The sequence below is a fragment of the Xiphophorus couchianus genome, chromosome 14 (assembly GCF_001444195.1).
Source record: "Xiphophorus couchianus chromosome 14, X_couchianus-1.0, whole genome shotgun sequence".
Classification (NCBI taxonomy): domain Eukaryota; kingdom Metazoa; phylum Chordata; class Actinopteri; order Cyprinodontiformes; family Poeciliidae; genus Xiphophorus; species Xiphophorus couchianus.
The window spans coordinates 17,370,356-17,387,980 of record NC_040241.1 but is presented as its reverse complement, the minus strand read 5'-3'; the positions used below and the strand labels follow the sequence as shown (position 1 = coordinate 17,387,980).

At 38.1% G+C, this 17,625-nt stretch overlaps 1 protein-coding gene across 1 annotated transcript in view; it reads right to left on the bottom strand.

Moving 5' to 3' along the window:
* The window catches only part of plcb3 (phospholipase C, beta 3 (phosphatidylinositol-specific)), a 64,875-nt gene that overhangs the window by 35,200 nt on the left and 12,050 nt on the right, over window positions 1-17,625 (bottom strand). The window contains exon 2 of the mRNA XM_028038408.1: window positions 11,073-11,159. Within this exon, the coding sequence (XP_027894209.1) occupies window positions 11,073-11,159 (87 nt within the window). The remainder of the gene's footprint in view (window positions 1-11,072; window positions 11,160-17,625) is intronic.

Sequence of the window (17,625 nt, the reverse complement as noted above, 5' to 3'; positions counted from 1 at the left end):
AGGCAAGTAAGGAGGAGTTTGGAGAAGTTTAAAGGTCACCAAAAGCGGAGAAATATGTCAAATTTGAAGATTTAAACCATTTTATGATTTCAGTAGGAGAGTTTAAATAAAGAAAATAGAGGGAAAACTTGATATAGCTCTATTTTATTATATTTCCACTGTTTTCTCCTCAACTATTTCCATTTCAGTTTTTCCTTCCCTTCTTAATCAATTTTTACATCTCAGATGTTTTATACTGAGGCTAAAAGTGTAAGCAGACATTAATGGAGAACAAACAATAGAGAAAGCATATTCTTATAATCACAACTAGACTGACTAAAAATGAACGATCTGCTAAAAAGGAAAAATTCTGCAGAATAGATCATACAAATAAGACAGTAATGATCATAAACATAAATGTGGATCGTGACAAACATCCCCTATGAAGGGACAAGGGCTTCTATAGCAAAACAAGTGGAAAATCAATTAAAAATAGCCATGCACATAAACAATATTCACATACCAAGCCTCCCAGTGTGCAAGTAAATGGTTGGAATGAGTATATACAAAATCTCACAAAACAAAAAAAGTATTTCCAGAAACAAAAACAAAGATGGATCAGGGGTTCTTACAGCAGAGACCAACACCAGGCAGCCATGTTAGTTGGCCGCCTCCTGCAGCCAACGGACATAAAACTGGGACCAGAGTTGGAAGTTGAAAGATTTGTTTGTTGTTGTTGTACAAAATACTGGTTTTGAAGTTATAGGCAGCAATTCACCAAGACTAAAAAAAACAACAGTTGCTCAGAATCAAACTAAGAGCCATAAAGATCGGAGCTAAAATATTCAGTCAAGCTAACGGCTACTCACAGTCAAACTAGAAGCTACTTAGTTAAGATTACAGCTAATCACCATTGAGATAATAGGTAATTAGAGTCAAGCTAACAGCTACTTAGTCAAGCTAACAGTCACTTATTCAAGTTAACGGCTAATCAGAGTCAAGCTAACAGCTAATCCGAGTCAGGGTAGGGGCTAGTCAGAGTTGAGCTGTGAGATCCTTAATGTTGAGCTATCAGCTAATTAAAGTGAGGCTAGTGTCTAATCTATGAAGCTAACAGTTAATTAGTCAAGCTGACATTTACCTAAAGTCAGGCTAGCAGCTTCTTAAACTAACACCTAGTTTGAGTTGAGCTAACAGTTTATCAGTGGAGCTAATAGCTAATCAGTTGAGCTAATAGCTAATCAGAGTCAAGTTAACAGCTACTTACAGTTGAACAAACAGCTACTTGGAGTCCAGCTTAGATGTAATCAGAGTTGAGCTAACAGTTAATCAGAGACATGTAAGCAGCTGATAGCCAATAGCTTGGACGTAGTTATTTTACTTTTGATTTTAATTTGTATTGGAATGGGACTCCACATTGGCAAATGCTAGCAGTATTGCAGACAAAAGATCAAACATCACTACTTTCATGTAATTTCAGAAAAAAAAGTCATTTAAAGAGTCAATCATAAACATTTGTTTACTATTCTTATAAATTTGATAACATTTTTAATTTGGCTTTATCAAAATATTGTTCTGTTGATCTTAAGAGTACACAGTATTGCTGTTTGTTAGGTGAGTGAAATATGCCAGAAAATGTGGTTTGTCCACTTTACATATAATTTTACTTACATTGTAGCCATTTCACTGCAATATATTAAAATTGTTTAACTTGATTTTAACTCTACCTTTTAGAACTTCAATAAATATTGAATACATTAGGTGCTTTCTGTATCATTATGCTTCTATTGTTAAAATTCCAACTAAAATGCAACTGGTTTTTTTGACAATCTAACAATAAAAAGCGTGTCTAATCTGTATTAAAGGTATGAAAAGTCACCCAGACATGGTTACGGTTTCATTAGGTTACTGAAAAAACAAAGGACACACATCCACAGGAACTACTACACAGTGCGGGAAACCTCTCAGTTCTCCATGCGATTGGGTTTCCACATTGCTCATGAGTACAGCGGGTCGATATGCATTATTCTAAATATGTGCAAGTTAAAATTAACATTTCTCTATTGAATAATGATATTGTATGAGCAGAATAAAGTCCACTTTGCCAAACAAAAAGAGGGGAAAGAGGGAGGAAGCCGTCACATTATCAACTGTCACTTTCAACTTCCTCTGCAGAGTCCCACTTGGGAGCAGAGAAGTGACTGGAGAGCTTGTTGTGTCACCAGTTTGATCCCACTTAAATCGAAGTGAATGACTGACATGAGCCACAGAGATAATCTGGATTACATTTATCTGCACAGCACTTAACCCACAATTCAAAAAGATAATATAAACAATCAGCTTCTGTTAAAAAAATATATATAAAGGCTTAAATAGATTCAACAAGATATATTAACTAAGTAAGGCTGCGTTCACACTGCAGCCGGAAGTGACCCAAATCCGATTTATTTATTATTTTTTGCCTTAATGCGACCTGTATCTGATCTTTGTATGACAGTCTGAACACAGATCAGACATTTTTCGAATGCGACCCAGGCCACCTTTGAAAATACCGATATTTTCAAATGTGACCCGAATCCTAACAGCTAGGTCGCATTCGTGGGACCTGAACATCACCGATACTCAACAAATGACACTGTTCTGCTTCCCGATACTCACAAGCTGGAAGAAAAACAACAACCATGGCGGACAATAATGAGGATAAAGTTGTTAATATCCTGGTTCCGGTCGGACAACTTCAGAACAGTAAGCTATGCTCCACCGTTAGCATCCATGTTTACTTCCGCAAACCCTGAGCACTTCTTTTTTTTGATGGCGGTTGACAAAATACTGAGCACGCTCTCTTTGTGTGGCGTTATTGCGCCCTCTACTGCGCATGCGGGACACTTTCAGGTTGCATATATTTGGAAGTGAACGACCACAGCAAAAAAAAAAAATCCAACTTAACATAAAAATCGGAATTGGGTCACTTCAGGCTGTAGTGTGAACGAAGATTAAGATTAAGTGGTTAAGTTTCACTCTTACCACTTAATTTTTGGTAGTCTCCTTGGTAGAACTGGTAGTTTGTTTACGGTAATTTGATAGGACTAGCGTTTTCCAGCACAAACAATGCTTTTAGTCTACAGATTAATAACAGGACTTTATTCCTCCATAAAAAGGGTAGTCAAATATTCAATGCAGTAGAGGTCAAACCTTTGTGGAAGTAATTCAAAAAGCCTTTCAAAACCAGTTTGGGACCTTTGTCCTGCTGGAACACCCTGTTTCTAAACCCTGAGATGAAAGAATATTGGTTGTAAAGTCCAAAACACGACGCAGGAGCCACCCAACCTGCAGTCCACAACAAACTAGAAACTACTGAAATGCCACGGTGCAAGCCTAACATTAAACTTGAGTGAAATTACAGTCTTCTTACATGGAGAAAACAAATAATTTCAAAATGAGACGTAGAACCATGAATTCAGCAATTTAAGAAAAATCCTGAAGCTTCTATAAATATCTGAACAGAGCCGTTGTCACGTCAGATTTCTAAATCTCGGATCACTTTTACACCTCAGAGGTGTCACTACATCCCAGAGGGAAAACAGCTGAGGTGATACGAACATGACCTGTACGAGAAAAGGAAGTAGAAACACGAGGATGGACATCAGGAGAAAAACGTTTTTTTTTTAAAATGGGAAATTAGAAGCAGAAGGAAAGAAAAAGGGGCAACAAAATTTCCCAGCACCCCGATGTTTGTCTCTGCAACTTCCTGCCCACTTTCCCACACCTAGTGGCTGAATTACAGAGATCTGAACTGTTGTCATATGAATTTAGGCAGCAGTAATTCCTGAGGAGAAAAGATGAGAGAAAAGAATCCGAAGAGCTGAGAAATGATGATGTGAAAGGAAAACAGAAAGAAAAAATAGCATAAGCAGAGGAAAGAATATGTTTTAGTTTATGCTAGAGGAGAGACTTCTGCCTCATCCCTCTGATAGCTACCAGCTGTCCAAGGACTCACAATGAGAAACTCTGACAAACTGAGTTTGCAGACTAGATGAAATAAGATGAAGCCAAATGAAAGCAAAAGTGTGTTCAGGTGAGGAGGGCAGCCTGACTGAGCCAAATTTAAACTTTATTAAACCAACAAATACATCAGCAAGATAACCTCTGAAAACCCAACAACTTCCTGGTTTCTGTGTTCACAACAAACCAGGTCCTGCTGCTCTCTGAAACCTGAGTGACTCATTCAGATTTGAGCTATCTGTTCTGCAAAACCTAAATATTTACTATCCTGAGAGGGAAACATCTGATAAACGGGTCCAAACACAACAAGGGAGCATCAAAACAGAACCCAAATGGTTAAAGCCACTGCAACAAGCAACTAATCAGTTAATTATAGGTTAAGATGATATTGAACTTTTTTTTACAGCGCTTTAGTTTAGTGATGATTTTGAAAAAGACGTTTAATGTAAAGATCTGTTAGAGATATCTCAGTAAACTCCTCAGTAACTGAATATTTGCACATGACTTTATTCAAAATTTGGTAAGCCTATCAGCAAGGCTGATTAGCCAAAGGTCAACGGGGTCACCACCTTGCGTGCATGTTTCTGAGCTGCAGGAGGAAGCCAGAGAATCTGGAGAAACGTTGGAAAGAACATGCAAGCTCTCAGCAACAACGCCAACGAACGCAAACACCAAGATGAGGAAGAGGACTGGCAGAAGACACGGAGAGAAGGTTTCGCAGGAAGCTGCAAGCATGCAGCGCGTGTTGGTTTTGGGGTCTTGCACAACCTGCGGCCGCTGGCATGCAGTTTGTGTTTACAGCGAAGCCTCAGCTGGACGCCATCCCACGTCCCACAGCAAGAATGTTAGGAAGTAGCTCCAGAACTGGATTCCTTCTGGGGTTCGGAGATGCAGCAGCAAACCAACACATTTAAACTAAATTGAAAGAAACTGCAGTGCAACAAAAACCTCCAAAAAAAACACATCATACCAAGTATTTTTGGCTAGTTTTTAGTGCAAATATCTTGGAATAAGACAAAACTAATTTACAAAGAGCTTCTCAACAAGATATGGCAACTTGTTTAAGGAAATAATTCCTTAAAGGCAACCTAGTATGCTTCTTTGAACAAGTTAGGATAGGTCTATGGTCCATACAAAACATGTTCATTACTCAAAATCGTTCCTAAATGAGATTTCAGTATGATCAGTTATGAATATTTTAAGTTCTTGTCAGAATGAGTTTTTTTAAGGACGTCTTGTCACTTTAAATCCAAATAAGCTGTTGCTGGCGACGCCACCCAGCTCAACGTTTACACTCACATGTGAAAATGACTGCAAAAAGATGTTTGAAAAGCAGAAGTAGAGCCTCCTGCTAAACTGATTAGGATGCAGCAAGTGGTTTCTGGATGGAAAGTCAACAACTAAACTCATTTTTTTCCCCAGCAGCCATTGTACAGCGCATACAGCCATGAAACCAGCTGACCAAACTTGCTGGAACTCCGCTTGGGTTGCTAGGTAACAGGTCTGGGCTCAACTGGGGTTGCTAGGTAACCGCGCAGCGTGACAATGTTTGGGAGGATTTTGAAAAGGGTCCATTTCCAGATGCCAAAAAATATGAACTTATTGCCAAAAACATTATGGGCATTATTTTCAAGTAGAGACACAAAAACGTACAAAATGTTTATGAAATGAAAAATGATTGTTCCACAGGCAGATGTTTTTCCACTTATGACAAGACATTTTCCCTGTGTAAGTGAAAAAATTATCAATATTGAGGAATTATTGACTTGAAACAACCTCATATAGAATATTTGTATTATTTCAAGCACCAGAGAAAAAACTAGACAAAAATACTTGACAAGATTTAGTTTTCTGAAGTGAAAATATAGTGTGAACCCCTATTTTACCCTGATTTATATCTCCAAAGCATAGTTTTTGATATGAAAATCTGTAATGAATGATTACATTAAATGATCTCGATATAATGAGGAAATCTGGGCTCAGAAAAGTCATGGTTGTTGTAAGCCGGACGTCAAGATATGTTGCAAAGATGGAGAACTGCTAATAAAGAGATCCAGAGGAAGGTCTGCCGAAAGGAAACAGCAGATGAGAGAGAGATGTGAAAGATAGACGAATCGTGGGAAGAAGGCCGGTCCTGTCAGCAACAGGACAGAGGTACGACAAATTCTGAAAAAAGAAAACAGACAAAAGTGTCGAAATATTTGAAGTAAAACATTAAACAAAGTGGAGCAGAACAAGACGGTGACACAAAGCAGATGGAGATAAGACGGGATGACGGAGGGAAAGCTGGAAAATAGGTGAAAGGAGCCATAAATCAAAGCAGACAGACAAAGGAGATGTTATAAAACCTGCAGGAGAAATATGAGGGTTGGTTCTCCAAACAGAACCAGATTGGAACAAAAAGTGTCTAATTGAAGGATGATGGATGGAGCCAGCAGGAAGGACTTGGAGTTAAAACGCAACACCCTGTAGAAACATCTACCCATAAATCAGTTTAACTTCTCCGTGTCGTTTACATATGAGCAGTGAAATGTCAGAATCGCTGCAGATTTATCCGGCAGAAACTCGCCGCAGCTCCGCTCCGTCAATGCAAAGTTTTCTGAAGACTTAGAAGAAAGTACACATAAGTGGTCAGAGCCAAATCTGAAGTTTATGTCTTTAAAATCTGCGGAGCCACAGCGCTTTGCGAAAGTATTCACACAGCTGCAGCTTTTCCCACATTCTCTCCGTCAAGCTGCAACCAGAAACCTCGATGTATTTTATGGGGATTTTAGGTGCTGGACCAACACAAGATACATCATCCTGAAGAAGCAGGAAGAGTAAATAAAATCTGGAAAGTGTGGCTTGCTTTTGTGTTTAATCTATGCTTCCTACAAACGTCTTTATTGGCGATTATAGCAAAACAGTTTGGTAAAATGGCTCAAACTCGGTTAAAAACCAGCTACCTAAGAGAGTTTCTTCTTTGCACCAATTGAACCTTTTCTTCTTTTGTAAATAAACTATTCACACACGTGGTTACAATAAAGAAAAAAAATGTTGCTATTTAGACTTTTTTATATCTTGATTAATGGTGCGCTGATCAATTGGCGCCAATTTTCTTAATTTTTTATTATTGTTTCATGTGAAACCAACTTCATCTGCTTCCTGAAAGGTCTAAAAATCAGCCAGTGTCCCTTTGCTCTGGTGGACGGGCCTGCATATAATTAGCCGACTTTCAGTAAAAAAAGAAAACGGTTTCTATCAAAATCAGGATCAGTGCAACACCTGTGATTTATATTTTAAATGTCTCTACTGAAAACAAAATGAACTGAAGTGAAATTTCTTGTTTGTGAACAAAAAGTGAACAAACTTAGCAACAGAGCTGGTTCTGAAATACATAGACGTTTTGACTTATTAGGATTTCTTAGGCCTTTAATTAAATTAACTAATTGATTTAATTAATAAATCATTTTGCAAACTAAAGAGGTGAATCCCAATAAACACCAACACTTTCCTGGCTGTAAATAAATGCAATGTCACCTTTAAGACCCATTCCCACTTTTTAAAAAAGTAGTTTTGACATTTTCCGTGTTGCAGAACCTAAAAGTAAAAGTGCCGGAACAATCTGCTCCTGACATTTGCAGTAAGAAGAAGAGCGGAGCAGCAAAAAATAAAGCTGCACCGGAGAGTTTAATATTTTGGGTGCCTCTATTCAGAGAAATGGGTTTCCATCCAGAATATCCTTGTCGTCTGTGTGAAGGCGCATTAGCTGCTCTCATTAATAATCGCTGCTGTTGCCCTGTCCTCTTTCTTGTTCTCCAGCCTCCTGGGGAGCCCAGAGGCTGAATTAAAGCTTCACTCTGGGATCGATGAAATGACGACACTCCGAAACATTCAGGTGCAGCCGAGGAGATTTGGGTGAAAGAAAACAAAGTTTGCAGAAAGAGAGGCAGAAAAAAACTGTTTGATTGACAAGTTTATGGAAAGTTAACGGACAAAAAGCTGCTTTAGTTTTTAGTGCAACCAAAGCAACATAAAATTACATCATTTGACTGCCTGGCCCTGAATTCCTGGATTTCCCAGCAGTTCACTTCGGTGGTCTGGGCGTTCTGCGGCTTTGGCCGAGCCGCATTCCTGCTACTGGAACAAGAATAGTAGCCACACTAACCCGGCTCAGTCATGCCAGCATTACCATAAATCAAAAGCAGTAATCAGGGAACAGGCAAACACTGTCACAGAGCTACCATTAGCTCTGAGATGTGTCGCTGGGATCTCTCTAATAACACTCTCTGCGGCGCGGAGGAGAGACATTTGATGTCCGGCCGGTCTCAGTTACATGTCCTCTTCTCAGTCTTTCACCCACGTCAGACAATGTGACTAATAACATTTTTTTTGTTTTTGCAGACAAGTCAGCTGATTAATAAACGCAGATAAACATGGCTGGATGTTTTTTTTGTCCTGCTTATAGTGTAGCTGGGACCGGAGGAGAGGAAGTCATAAATCCTCCTGTAAATTTAATATTTTGTCTTTTAAAGTATTTGTGACCTTTTCAACAGTGAGTAAATCAGCCGAGGTCGTTATTTAAGAAGATGGACGACACATTAGGCAGCAATAAAAACACAATACTATTGTTAGTAGAGACAGGACCGAAAGACGGATGGACAAACGGACGGATGGATGGATTGATGATCTATCTTTAATTACAATTTCAGCCTTTAAAATCTTTTATTATTAGTTTGTTATTAACCTTTGTAGATAAAATTAGTGTTTTTCTGTCTGATTACATCATATTAAAACGTTCTGACCCGTTAGCACTTAGCTGGCTTTTTTTACTCTTACAAACCTAACTGCTTATATAGAAACGATTTGACTTTGTAAAATATGTAGAAGTAGTGCTGCTTGAGTATAGTTTTGTGCGCTCTACCTCTCTGTAACATTGAGATTTATAAAAAAAATACTAATAATGATCATTTGTCATTAATTTCATTTGATCCACGTTCAAAGAAACCAACATATCATCCAATCTGCAGCAGAGACTCGTCTCATTCAGCTAAATGACAAAAACTTCCATTTTTGCAGCCATTTTTGTGAAAAATCTCCTCTCATCTTTATGAAAGGATCCAACACGTAATCGTCTCTCTGTCTGCTAAACAGTGTCACAGCTGCCCCTCCGGCGACAAATGGCCCATTATCTCATTCCCACAAACACACACGTGTAGCACATCAGGATGAAATGAGAGTTTAAAGCTCTGTGTCCACATGCTGACACGCGTGTCGACTGACGTGGTGGCGTGAGCTCTGGCCCAGATATCAACACCTGGCCTCACAATCCGAAACATGCACACACAACATAGTGAGAGGGTTCTGGTATCAACGGGTCGTAGCACACATGTCGACTGGATAAACAGACAAAGTTTGGGTGTGAGGAGGAGGATTGGGTTAATTATGATGCTTCTCTGGACGACTTCCTCGGCAGATACCACTTCAAACCAAACTCAGGTTGAATATTGTGTCAAAATACCACATGACCGCTTCACAACTTTTATCTGAAATCACTTTATATAATCAAAAGAGAGAGAAAGTCTGCATGAAACAGCAATAACCTCACTTCTTCCATCATCTGCATTTAATTTGAGCAGTTTTTCACATCTGATTTACAGAACAACTATTTAAAAAGTTAAATCTAACTTTTAGAAAAAATTTTTTTTTTTACATATTTGTTGAATCTGTCACCATGTAGTGACAGAATATTAGAAAATAGATAATCTGTGGAAAAAATAAAGCTCCTATGCTTTTTCCTCATGCTATCGCGAAACAACCAATCAGAGCCAGAAGGCGGGTCTTAGTGCTGTCATTCATGCCTGTGTGCGAACTGCTCACTAAAATGTCCACCAGTGACAAAGGATAAACAGTTTTTGTGTAACGGTGAGTTGTTTTTCCGCCATTAGCATATTTAGCATCTCATTTATGAGATTGATTGACAACGCTAAGACCCGCCTCCTGGCTCTGATTGGTTGTTTTTGTTAATTTCTTCAGACAATAGCAGCTCCAAGAGGAGGTGGAGGAGACTAATCTTTTCACAGATTATCTGTCCCATACTGTCACAATGTGGTGATTATTTTTACTAAAAAAAAAAAAAAAAAACAGTTTTCTTCTTTTTAAAGTGACATACTTCAACTTTAAGGAGCAACTTTGTTTATGAAAAATCACTGGATGACTTAGTGCAATTTAAAAATATAAAATTTTATTCTTAAATTTTCCAAAATTATTACATTTTCCAACATTTTATCCAATCCAAATGCAAAAAATGTCCAAAAAAAAGTCAGACCACTATCCACTTTTACCTATTTCTGAAAGTAAACTAAAATTTTGTTCAGTTTGTAATGATTAAATGATAAATTTAGAACCTTGTATTACGGCAAAGGTGCTTTTTCTATCTAACGGAAGTGAATAAAATAAACAACAAGGCCAAAAATAATTCCAATGAACTACAATAAACTACAGTAGTTCATCAAAATTACCCCAATTATGATTAAGCACATCTGCAATACTGTGGAACACAATCGCAACTAAAATCTGGAAACGCAGCATCCTACCAGCCCACTGCTTATTGCATCCGACCAATTAGCTAAATGTCCAAAATGTCAAATCTAATATAACGGCACTAATGGAGACACAAACGCAGCCAACCAAAGATATGAAGGGGAGGACGGATGTGCGGAAGTGGTGATGATGGAGCAAAAGAGACGAGACTGATAAAGACCACAAGTACATCGGGGACTAGGCGGCAGGAAAGAGAAGAAGACAAACACGAAACCCACCACAAATTGAACAGACCAATTTTGATGGAGCTAATGGACAGGAAAACCACAAAATGAGACTTTATAGGAGCTCAAGTAGGAGAAGGAGCTAAAAAACATAAAACAAAACAGAGAAAGTCGGTCTATTTCCCCATACAGCAGTGTTGAAGTAGACAAGTAAATGTTCTCACTCATATTAGGACATTAAAAACACATCGAGGTCCATTTCTGTTTCCTCAGATAGCAAAAAAAAATTATTTTCTTTTCAATTTCAAACCAACACTTGAGGGCTTTTCTCTGCATTTGTCTTACCTGTTGGCCCCCTGCTATCCACATCAGGTAAAACCCATTTTCGTCGACTTTCAGGGTCCCCAGGACGGGTGTAGCGTTGGTGGAATCCTAGAGGACAGAAAACGAGACGTTAAAGCTGCAAATCTAAAACAAAACACAAAGACATCTCCTGGTTTAGGAAATGGACATTTAAAAGGTTTGTTTTAGGTTGTGGATGCCATTTCCTTTCCCATTACTTCATTTAGAGAATTAAGTTTTAGAAAATCTAAATTTTTTATAGAGCAAAATTGTGCATTACATTTGCATCTCTAATATTTAACAGTCATAAAACATCAGCTAATTTTCCTAACAGATTGTAGTTGCTCAACCTGATAACATAAGACAATCATAAAACTAAAGCGCAGCTAAAAGATTACTTAACAAAACATCGCTTAATGTACTTAAATTTTAGAGGATTTAGTTTAGTTATTGGTCAAATTAATTTCAATGAAATCAATTAGCCAACTTTTTTCTACTAGAAAGTAGAAAAATGTGGGAACATAAAAACCCATTACTGATTAAAATTGTTTGAGCAATTTTAATCTATTTGAATTTTTTAAACAATTTTAATCATGTTCATAAACAACGTAGAGTAGCTGGTGCTAATAAATCCTGGTTGAAGCAACGACTAACTCCATACGTTTCTATAAGTTTGTAAACACTTATCAGAACTTGAAGTAATTTATTTTTCTCAAAATTCTACACAAATACCTTACAATGATTACTTAGAAAAAAAGTTTGAGATTTTTTGCAATTTTATTAATAATAGAAAACCAAGAAAAGGCAGTTCTACCAAATACTGAAGGAATGAATGAAGACATTTCTTAGAAATCTTTTTACAAAGTAAATAAATAAAAATAAAGAGAAATCACACTGGTGACCTGAGACAGCAAAGGTTTAGTTTGATTTTACAATCGGATGCAGGGTTTTACTAAATCAGGCAAATATTTTAACTGCACCAGCGAAGCACAATTAATTTATATAAATTTAGTTTGATTTTTTTATTGTGGGTTGAATTGGCAGGTTGGTCTTTGGTGACCTCTGTTTTTTTTTGTTTTTTTTTATCTTAAAAATAACGACAGAAATAAAAACATTTGCTGCTCAAACGTAGCAGAGTTTATTGACACCATGTTTTGTTTTATTCTGTAAATGTGGACAGGCTGTTTGATCTTTGGTGACCTTTGTAAACATTTATTAATGAATTTTAAATGATAGCAGCACAAACAAACATTTGACACCAATTTTGTTTAATTTGAAGAAGGTCAATGTGGGAAGCAACTTCACTCACAATTTTTACTGACATTTAAACCAACAGAAGCATAAATATTCAAAGCAGCACAGATTGTCGCATTTATTTCTAACAAGTAAAAGAAGAATATCAATCTTATTTCTTTTTGTTGTTGAGGAATCAAGTTAAATTTAAAAACAGTAATTTGATGGATAAATAGTGACTGAAACGACACGTGGAGCAGCGGTGACATCGGTTGTGGTGCCGTGTGTTTACGTTTCATGCTGAGCAACGTTTGTTTTGGTCCTCAGCCAGCTTGAAGGTCTCATTCATATTCAGCATAATGACGGCTTAGGAACCCAGATCAACATGTCAATGGCATCATCATTATGGAGTCATACAACAGACCACACACACACACACACACACACACACACACACACAGAGAGAGAGAGAGAGTGAGAGAGTGGCTCTGGCTCATCAGTTACACTCAGACAATTAGACAGTCCAGACATGGCGGGAAACAGCGACGACGCAGATTGTTTTTAAAGTGACGGATGTCTCAGGGACACCAGTCACTACTACTGTAGCAGCGCTTTATTATAACATTATAGACATGAAGAATGTCAAAATTTTGTTTATTTATTCCTCAAATGTATTTTATTTATTGAAGAAGTTGTATATCCAGACATTTATTGGTGTGTTAAGCTCCGTCACGCTGCTCTTGGCAGTTGGTGGTTACCGTAGCAACCGGTAACTGACAGCTCCTCCCCCTTTTTTCTGTGGCTGTCCGTTAACTGTTGGGCAGAAGCTTCTGGATTAAAGTTAGCCACCATCTTGATTTCGTCTTTTCTTAGGATAAATACAGTGAACCTGAGTGTGTCTGCCGTGAAATAGTCGACCTACAGGAGCTGAGATGTAAAGGGGTTACACAAGCAGCTAGAAAAAGAGCAGCAATAACGGTGGAAATTTAACAAAAACACGAAAATGTAATCTGGAATAGCTAAATGTTAGGTATTCAAGCAAGAAAATCATGAAATAATTTCAAGAAACCAAATTGAGAATGAAGCAAAAACAAACCACATCTTTATACGACTCTAAAATTACTATTTATAATAGTAATACCAGTGTCAAGGTGTGCCAAGGTTTTAGGCAGCCACTCTCAATATGAAGCTAGTAATAAAACCTTAAGTGCTGTATAATTATTAGCTATTATGACTAAGAACGTACCTTCACTTTAGGCTCCAAGGGTGGCTAAAGATAAAACAGGGCAAAGGTTTGGATTGGCAGAAGGATGAGAGGAAGAGAGGGAGGATGAAAACCAGATGGGGAAAGACGGAAAGGAGGATGGGAGGGAAAAGAAAAAGGTTGAAAAAGAAGAAACAAAGTCAGAAAAACAGAATAAAACCTGATGGGGCATCTCAGTTCAATGTGAATAAACTAAAAAAGCAGCATTTTAAATGTTTCAGATTTGTACATCACTCCTAAATTGATAATCCCCATAATGTTGTATACCAGTATAATTGGATGCCTTAAAGAGCACAAATAATCATGTTTTAGAGCCAAAAAACCTTAAAATATGAAAGATAAACCATCAAACATTAATCTTTTAACCTTGATGAGTAATTTAAACCCTTAGTTTCCCCGATGGTTGAGTTCTATCCCCACCCTAAGTAGGAATGTACTCGCATATATTGATGATCATGTGGTGTCTTCAATCATATCATCTTGAAATTTTGCACGATCACTAATTGCTTTCTTGGCAAAAACAGACCAAGTGAGCACTTAACTACAAAAACATGTCTATATATGAAACGCTGATATCTTTGTTAAAGTAAACAAGTAAATATGGAGGACTTTTCACTCTACCCACACAATTTTTAAGTCTTTGTGTCAATTTATATCATATGTGGATTTAACTTGAAGTATATTCTTGGCACAATGTTTTGATAGCTGCATTATGACCCTCATAATCACTTCATGCCATTTAAACACTTTAAAAACTATTCCAGATGCACCAAAGTGCTCCACAGGTGGTATATAAACAAGTCTAGCATGATGAATTCCAAGTAACTGGATCAAAAATAAAACAGAAAGAGTTCTAAAAACTCTTGGGCTGCACAGTGGCGCAGTTGGTAGCACTGTTGTCTTGCAGCAAGAAGGTCCTGGGTTCGATTCCTGGCCCAGGGTCTTTCTGCATGGAGTTTGCATGTTCTCCCTGTGTATGCGTGGGTTCTCTCCGGGTACTCCGGCTTCCTCCCACAGTCCAAAAACATGACTTATTAGGTAAATTGGTCTCTCTAAATTCTCCCTAGGTGTGTGTGTGCATGGTTGTTTGTCCTGTCTGTCTCTGTGTTGCCCTGCGGCAGATTGGCGACCTGTCCAGGATGACCCCGCCTCTCGCCCGGAACGTTAGCTGGAGATAGACACCAGCACCTCCCGACCCCAATAGGGACAAGCGTGTAAGAAAATGGCTGGATGGATGGATGGAGTTCTAAAAACACAGTATAAAAGCCGTCTAGCAACTGAAACAATACACAAGTAATTCTACGAGTAAAAACCAGTTTTTCACACTAAACCAGTGCTGAAAGTCTGTTTGAAGAGGTTTGTTTTCAGAAGCTTTTTAATTGTTCAGATACCTGAGCAAACGAAAAAACAGCAACTGAAAAGCATCATGACTGCACAGTTCTTTAGATAAATATGCATTAGAGTAATAATGCTGGTCAGAACTGAAGCAGACGCTAGAATGTAATAGTTTCAAATTAGTTTTTGCTGGCAGTGATCAATCTCCACTGTGCTAAATTTCATTTTATTAACATAAAAACCACAAGCATGAAAATAATTGAACAGAAATAGTTGTAGGACTGGGAAATAGAATTGACTTTATCGATAAATCAAAATTTTGGCTTTTAAAGATTTTATTTTTGGAAAGTCTGGATTTTCCTTGACTGGATTTTCCATAGTTCAGAGTGATGTCAACGTGCTCACGGTGGCCATCTTGGTTGACAAGTGTGTTTTACAGCTTCTATTTATTTGGACTTTGAAATCAGGTCAACTCTGACAGAATACTAGGGCCAAGCAATGATTTTTATAATGTCATAAAATTACAAGAAAACAGTCATAATATTAGGAGAATGAAGTAGTAATTTTATGAAAACTAAAACACAAGAAATAACAAAAAAATAAAATGAGAAATGTTGAGCATCTTGTGAAGTTATATCAGTAGAAGGACCTTGACTCAATTAAACAAACAAATGATTCTATTTAGAAGAAGAAGAAGAAAAATCACACAAACTGAGCTGCTCATGTCAGATCATAACTCAGCTTTTTTCATCAAGACTATTTTTCACTAAATTTTAAGTTTGTGTCTTTATTCTGCTAATATTGTGACTGTACTTTTGTAATTAAGTTAAAATTCTTGTAGTCTGGCCCTAATAGCCATACAACTCACAGACAGGATGGTTGAAAGAAAAGCCAATTAATGTAATTTTCATTTTAAGAAAGAAAGAGAGGAAAAGAAAAAACTTGATAAAAAGGCACTAAAACGTTATAAAATGCTCTGTGACTTCCCGAGTTAGAAGAGCAATAAGTATAACCCCGGTGATTTTCGAAAACATCATAAAGCTGCACTAAGCAGCAATAATTTTCTTCTTTAAAAAAGTGAATAATTTGCTACAAACAAGACATCAAATCTCCTTCTGAAGCAAAAACCAGAAGGAAATTCTGGTCTGTCTTCACATAACCCCCCCCCCGACAGAGTAACATGATCGTAACTGGGATGAAAGGTGAACTCTGCTCTATAAATGACTGAACTCCTGACCTCCGTTTATTCACTGGGACAACCGGGGAGCCATACGGTCCCAAATGTGCTGCTGTGATTACCCTCTTAAGGCTCTGACCTCATGTCAGAGGATCCCTTCAGACGGCGATGGGAAGCCGAAAACGTTGGAGCGGCGCTCCTCTTTGAGTGACTCACAGTCATGTTTGTTTATCTTTTTGCATACTGAGCTAAAGCTTTAAAGACAACAGAACTGAGCTAAAAGCACTGCTAGCTGTCCAGAGTAACTCAACGTCATAATTACTGACAGAACCTTGCCTTCTATTAAATGCATGTGCAGGAAATCAAAATGCTTCACTTGGGCACTGACAGCAAATTGGAGTATTACAAGAAAAATGTAACTTTAATCCAATTTGAGTTTAGCTTAATGTGAGACAGATTTACTTCCCCAAAACAAACCACTTTTTATTCAGTTTCAACTGTAGATTGTAGACACCTTTGTGATCAAAAATATTTTAAATAAGGGTGCAACAACTCCTCGATTGGCCTCCAAGTTGGAGAAATATCTATTTTTTAAATAAAAAGATGATGTGAGCAGAAACGATGGAGCACAAAAGCAGCACATAGATTTAAAACTGTAAGTAACAGAAATAGTCCAGTAGACGCGGTTTGATTAGGCACCAAAACTGCAACATTTGTTACATTTCCAGCTGCTGTGGTTCGCTTTCACACTGCACTGTGCCAAACTATTGAAAAACTTGTTCCCCTCCTTGCCTGTGGTGGCGCTGCACCAAGAAAATCTGATGGAAATGACATGAAAACCTCAGAAGAAGACACTGAGCACAACTTTCTTCTTCACAAAATGTAAGAAAAAAAATGGAGTAGCGTCAGATATTAGCAGTTGAAACATTTCTATTGCACAGTGGCGCAGTTGGTAGCACTGTTGCCTTGCAGCAAGAAGGTCCTGGGTTCGATTCCCGGCCGGGGTCTTTCTGCATGGAGTTTGCATGTTCTCCCTGTGCATGCGTGGGTTCTCTCCGGGTACTCCGGCTTCCTCCCACAGTCCAAAAACATGACTGTTAGGTTAATTGGTCTCTCTAAATTCTCCCTAGGGGTGTGTGTTGTGTGTGAATGGTTGTTTGTCCTGTATGTCTCTGTGTTGCCCTGCGACAAACTGGCGACCTGTCCAGGGTGTACCCCGCCTCCCGCCTGGAACGTAGCTGGAGATAGGCACCAGCAACCCTCCCGACCCCATTAGGGACAAGGGTGAACAGAAAATGGATGGATGGATGGACGGAACATTTCTATTTTGTCGTTAGCAAAAGACCACAAGTTATTTCTCCTGCTAGAGCTTTTATATTTGCTTTTCTTGTATTTACCCAGAATTCCCTGCGGTACAGTCCATTTCTTGCTTTTGGAGCGGTCTCCAGTTCATTTGGGATTCATGCTGCATTTGAAACCCCACCAGAGTTCACTTGTATCGAATCAAGACCTAGGTTTATAGGCGGAGCAGAGTTAGCTCTTTTTGT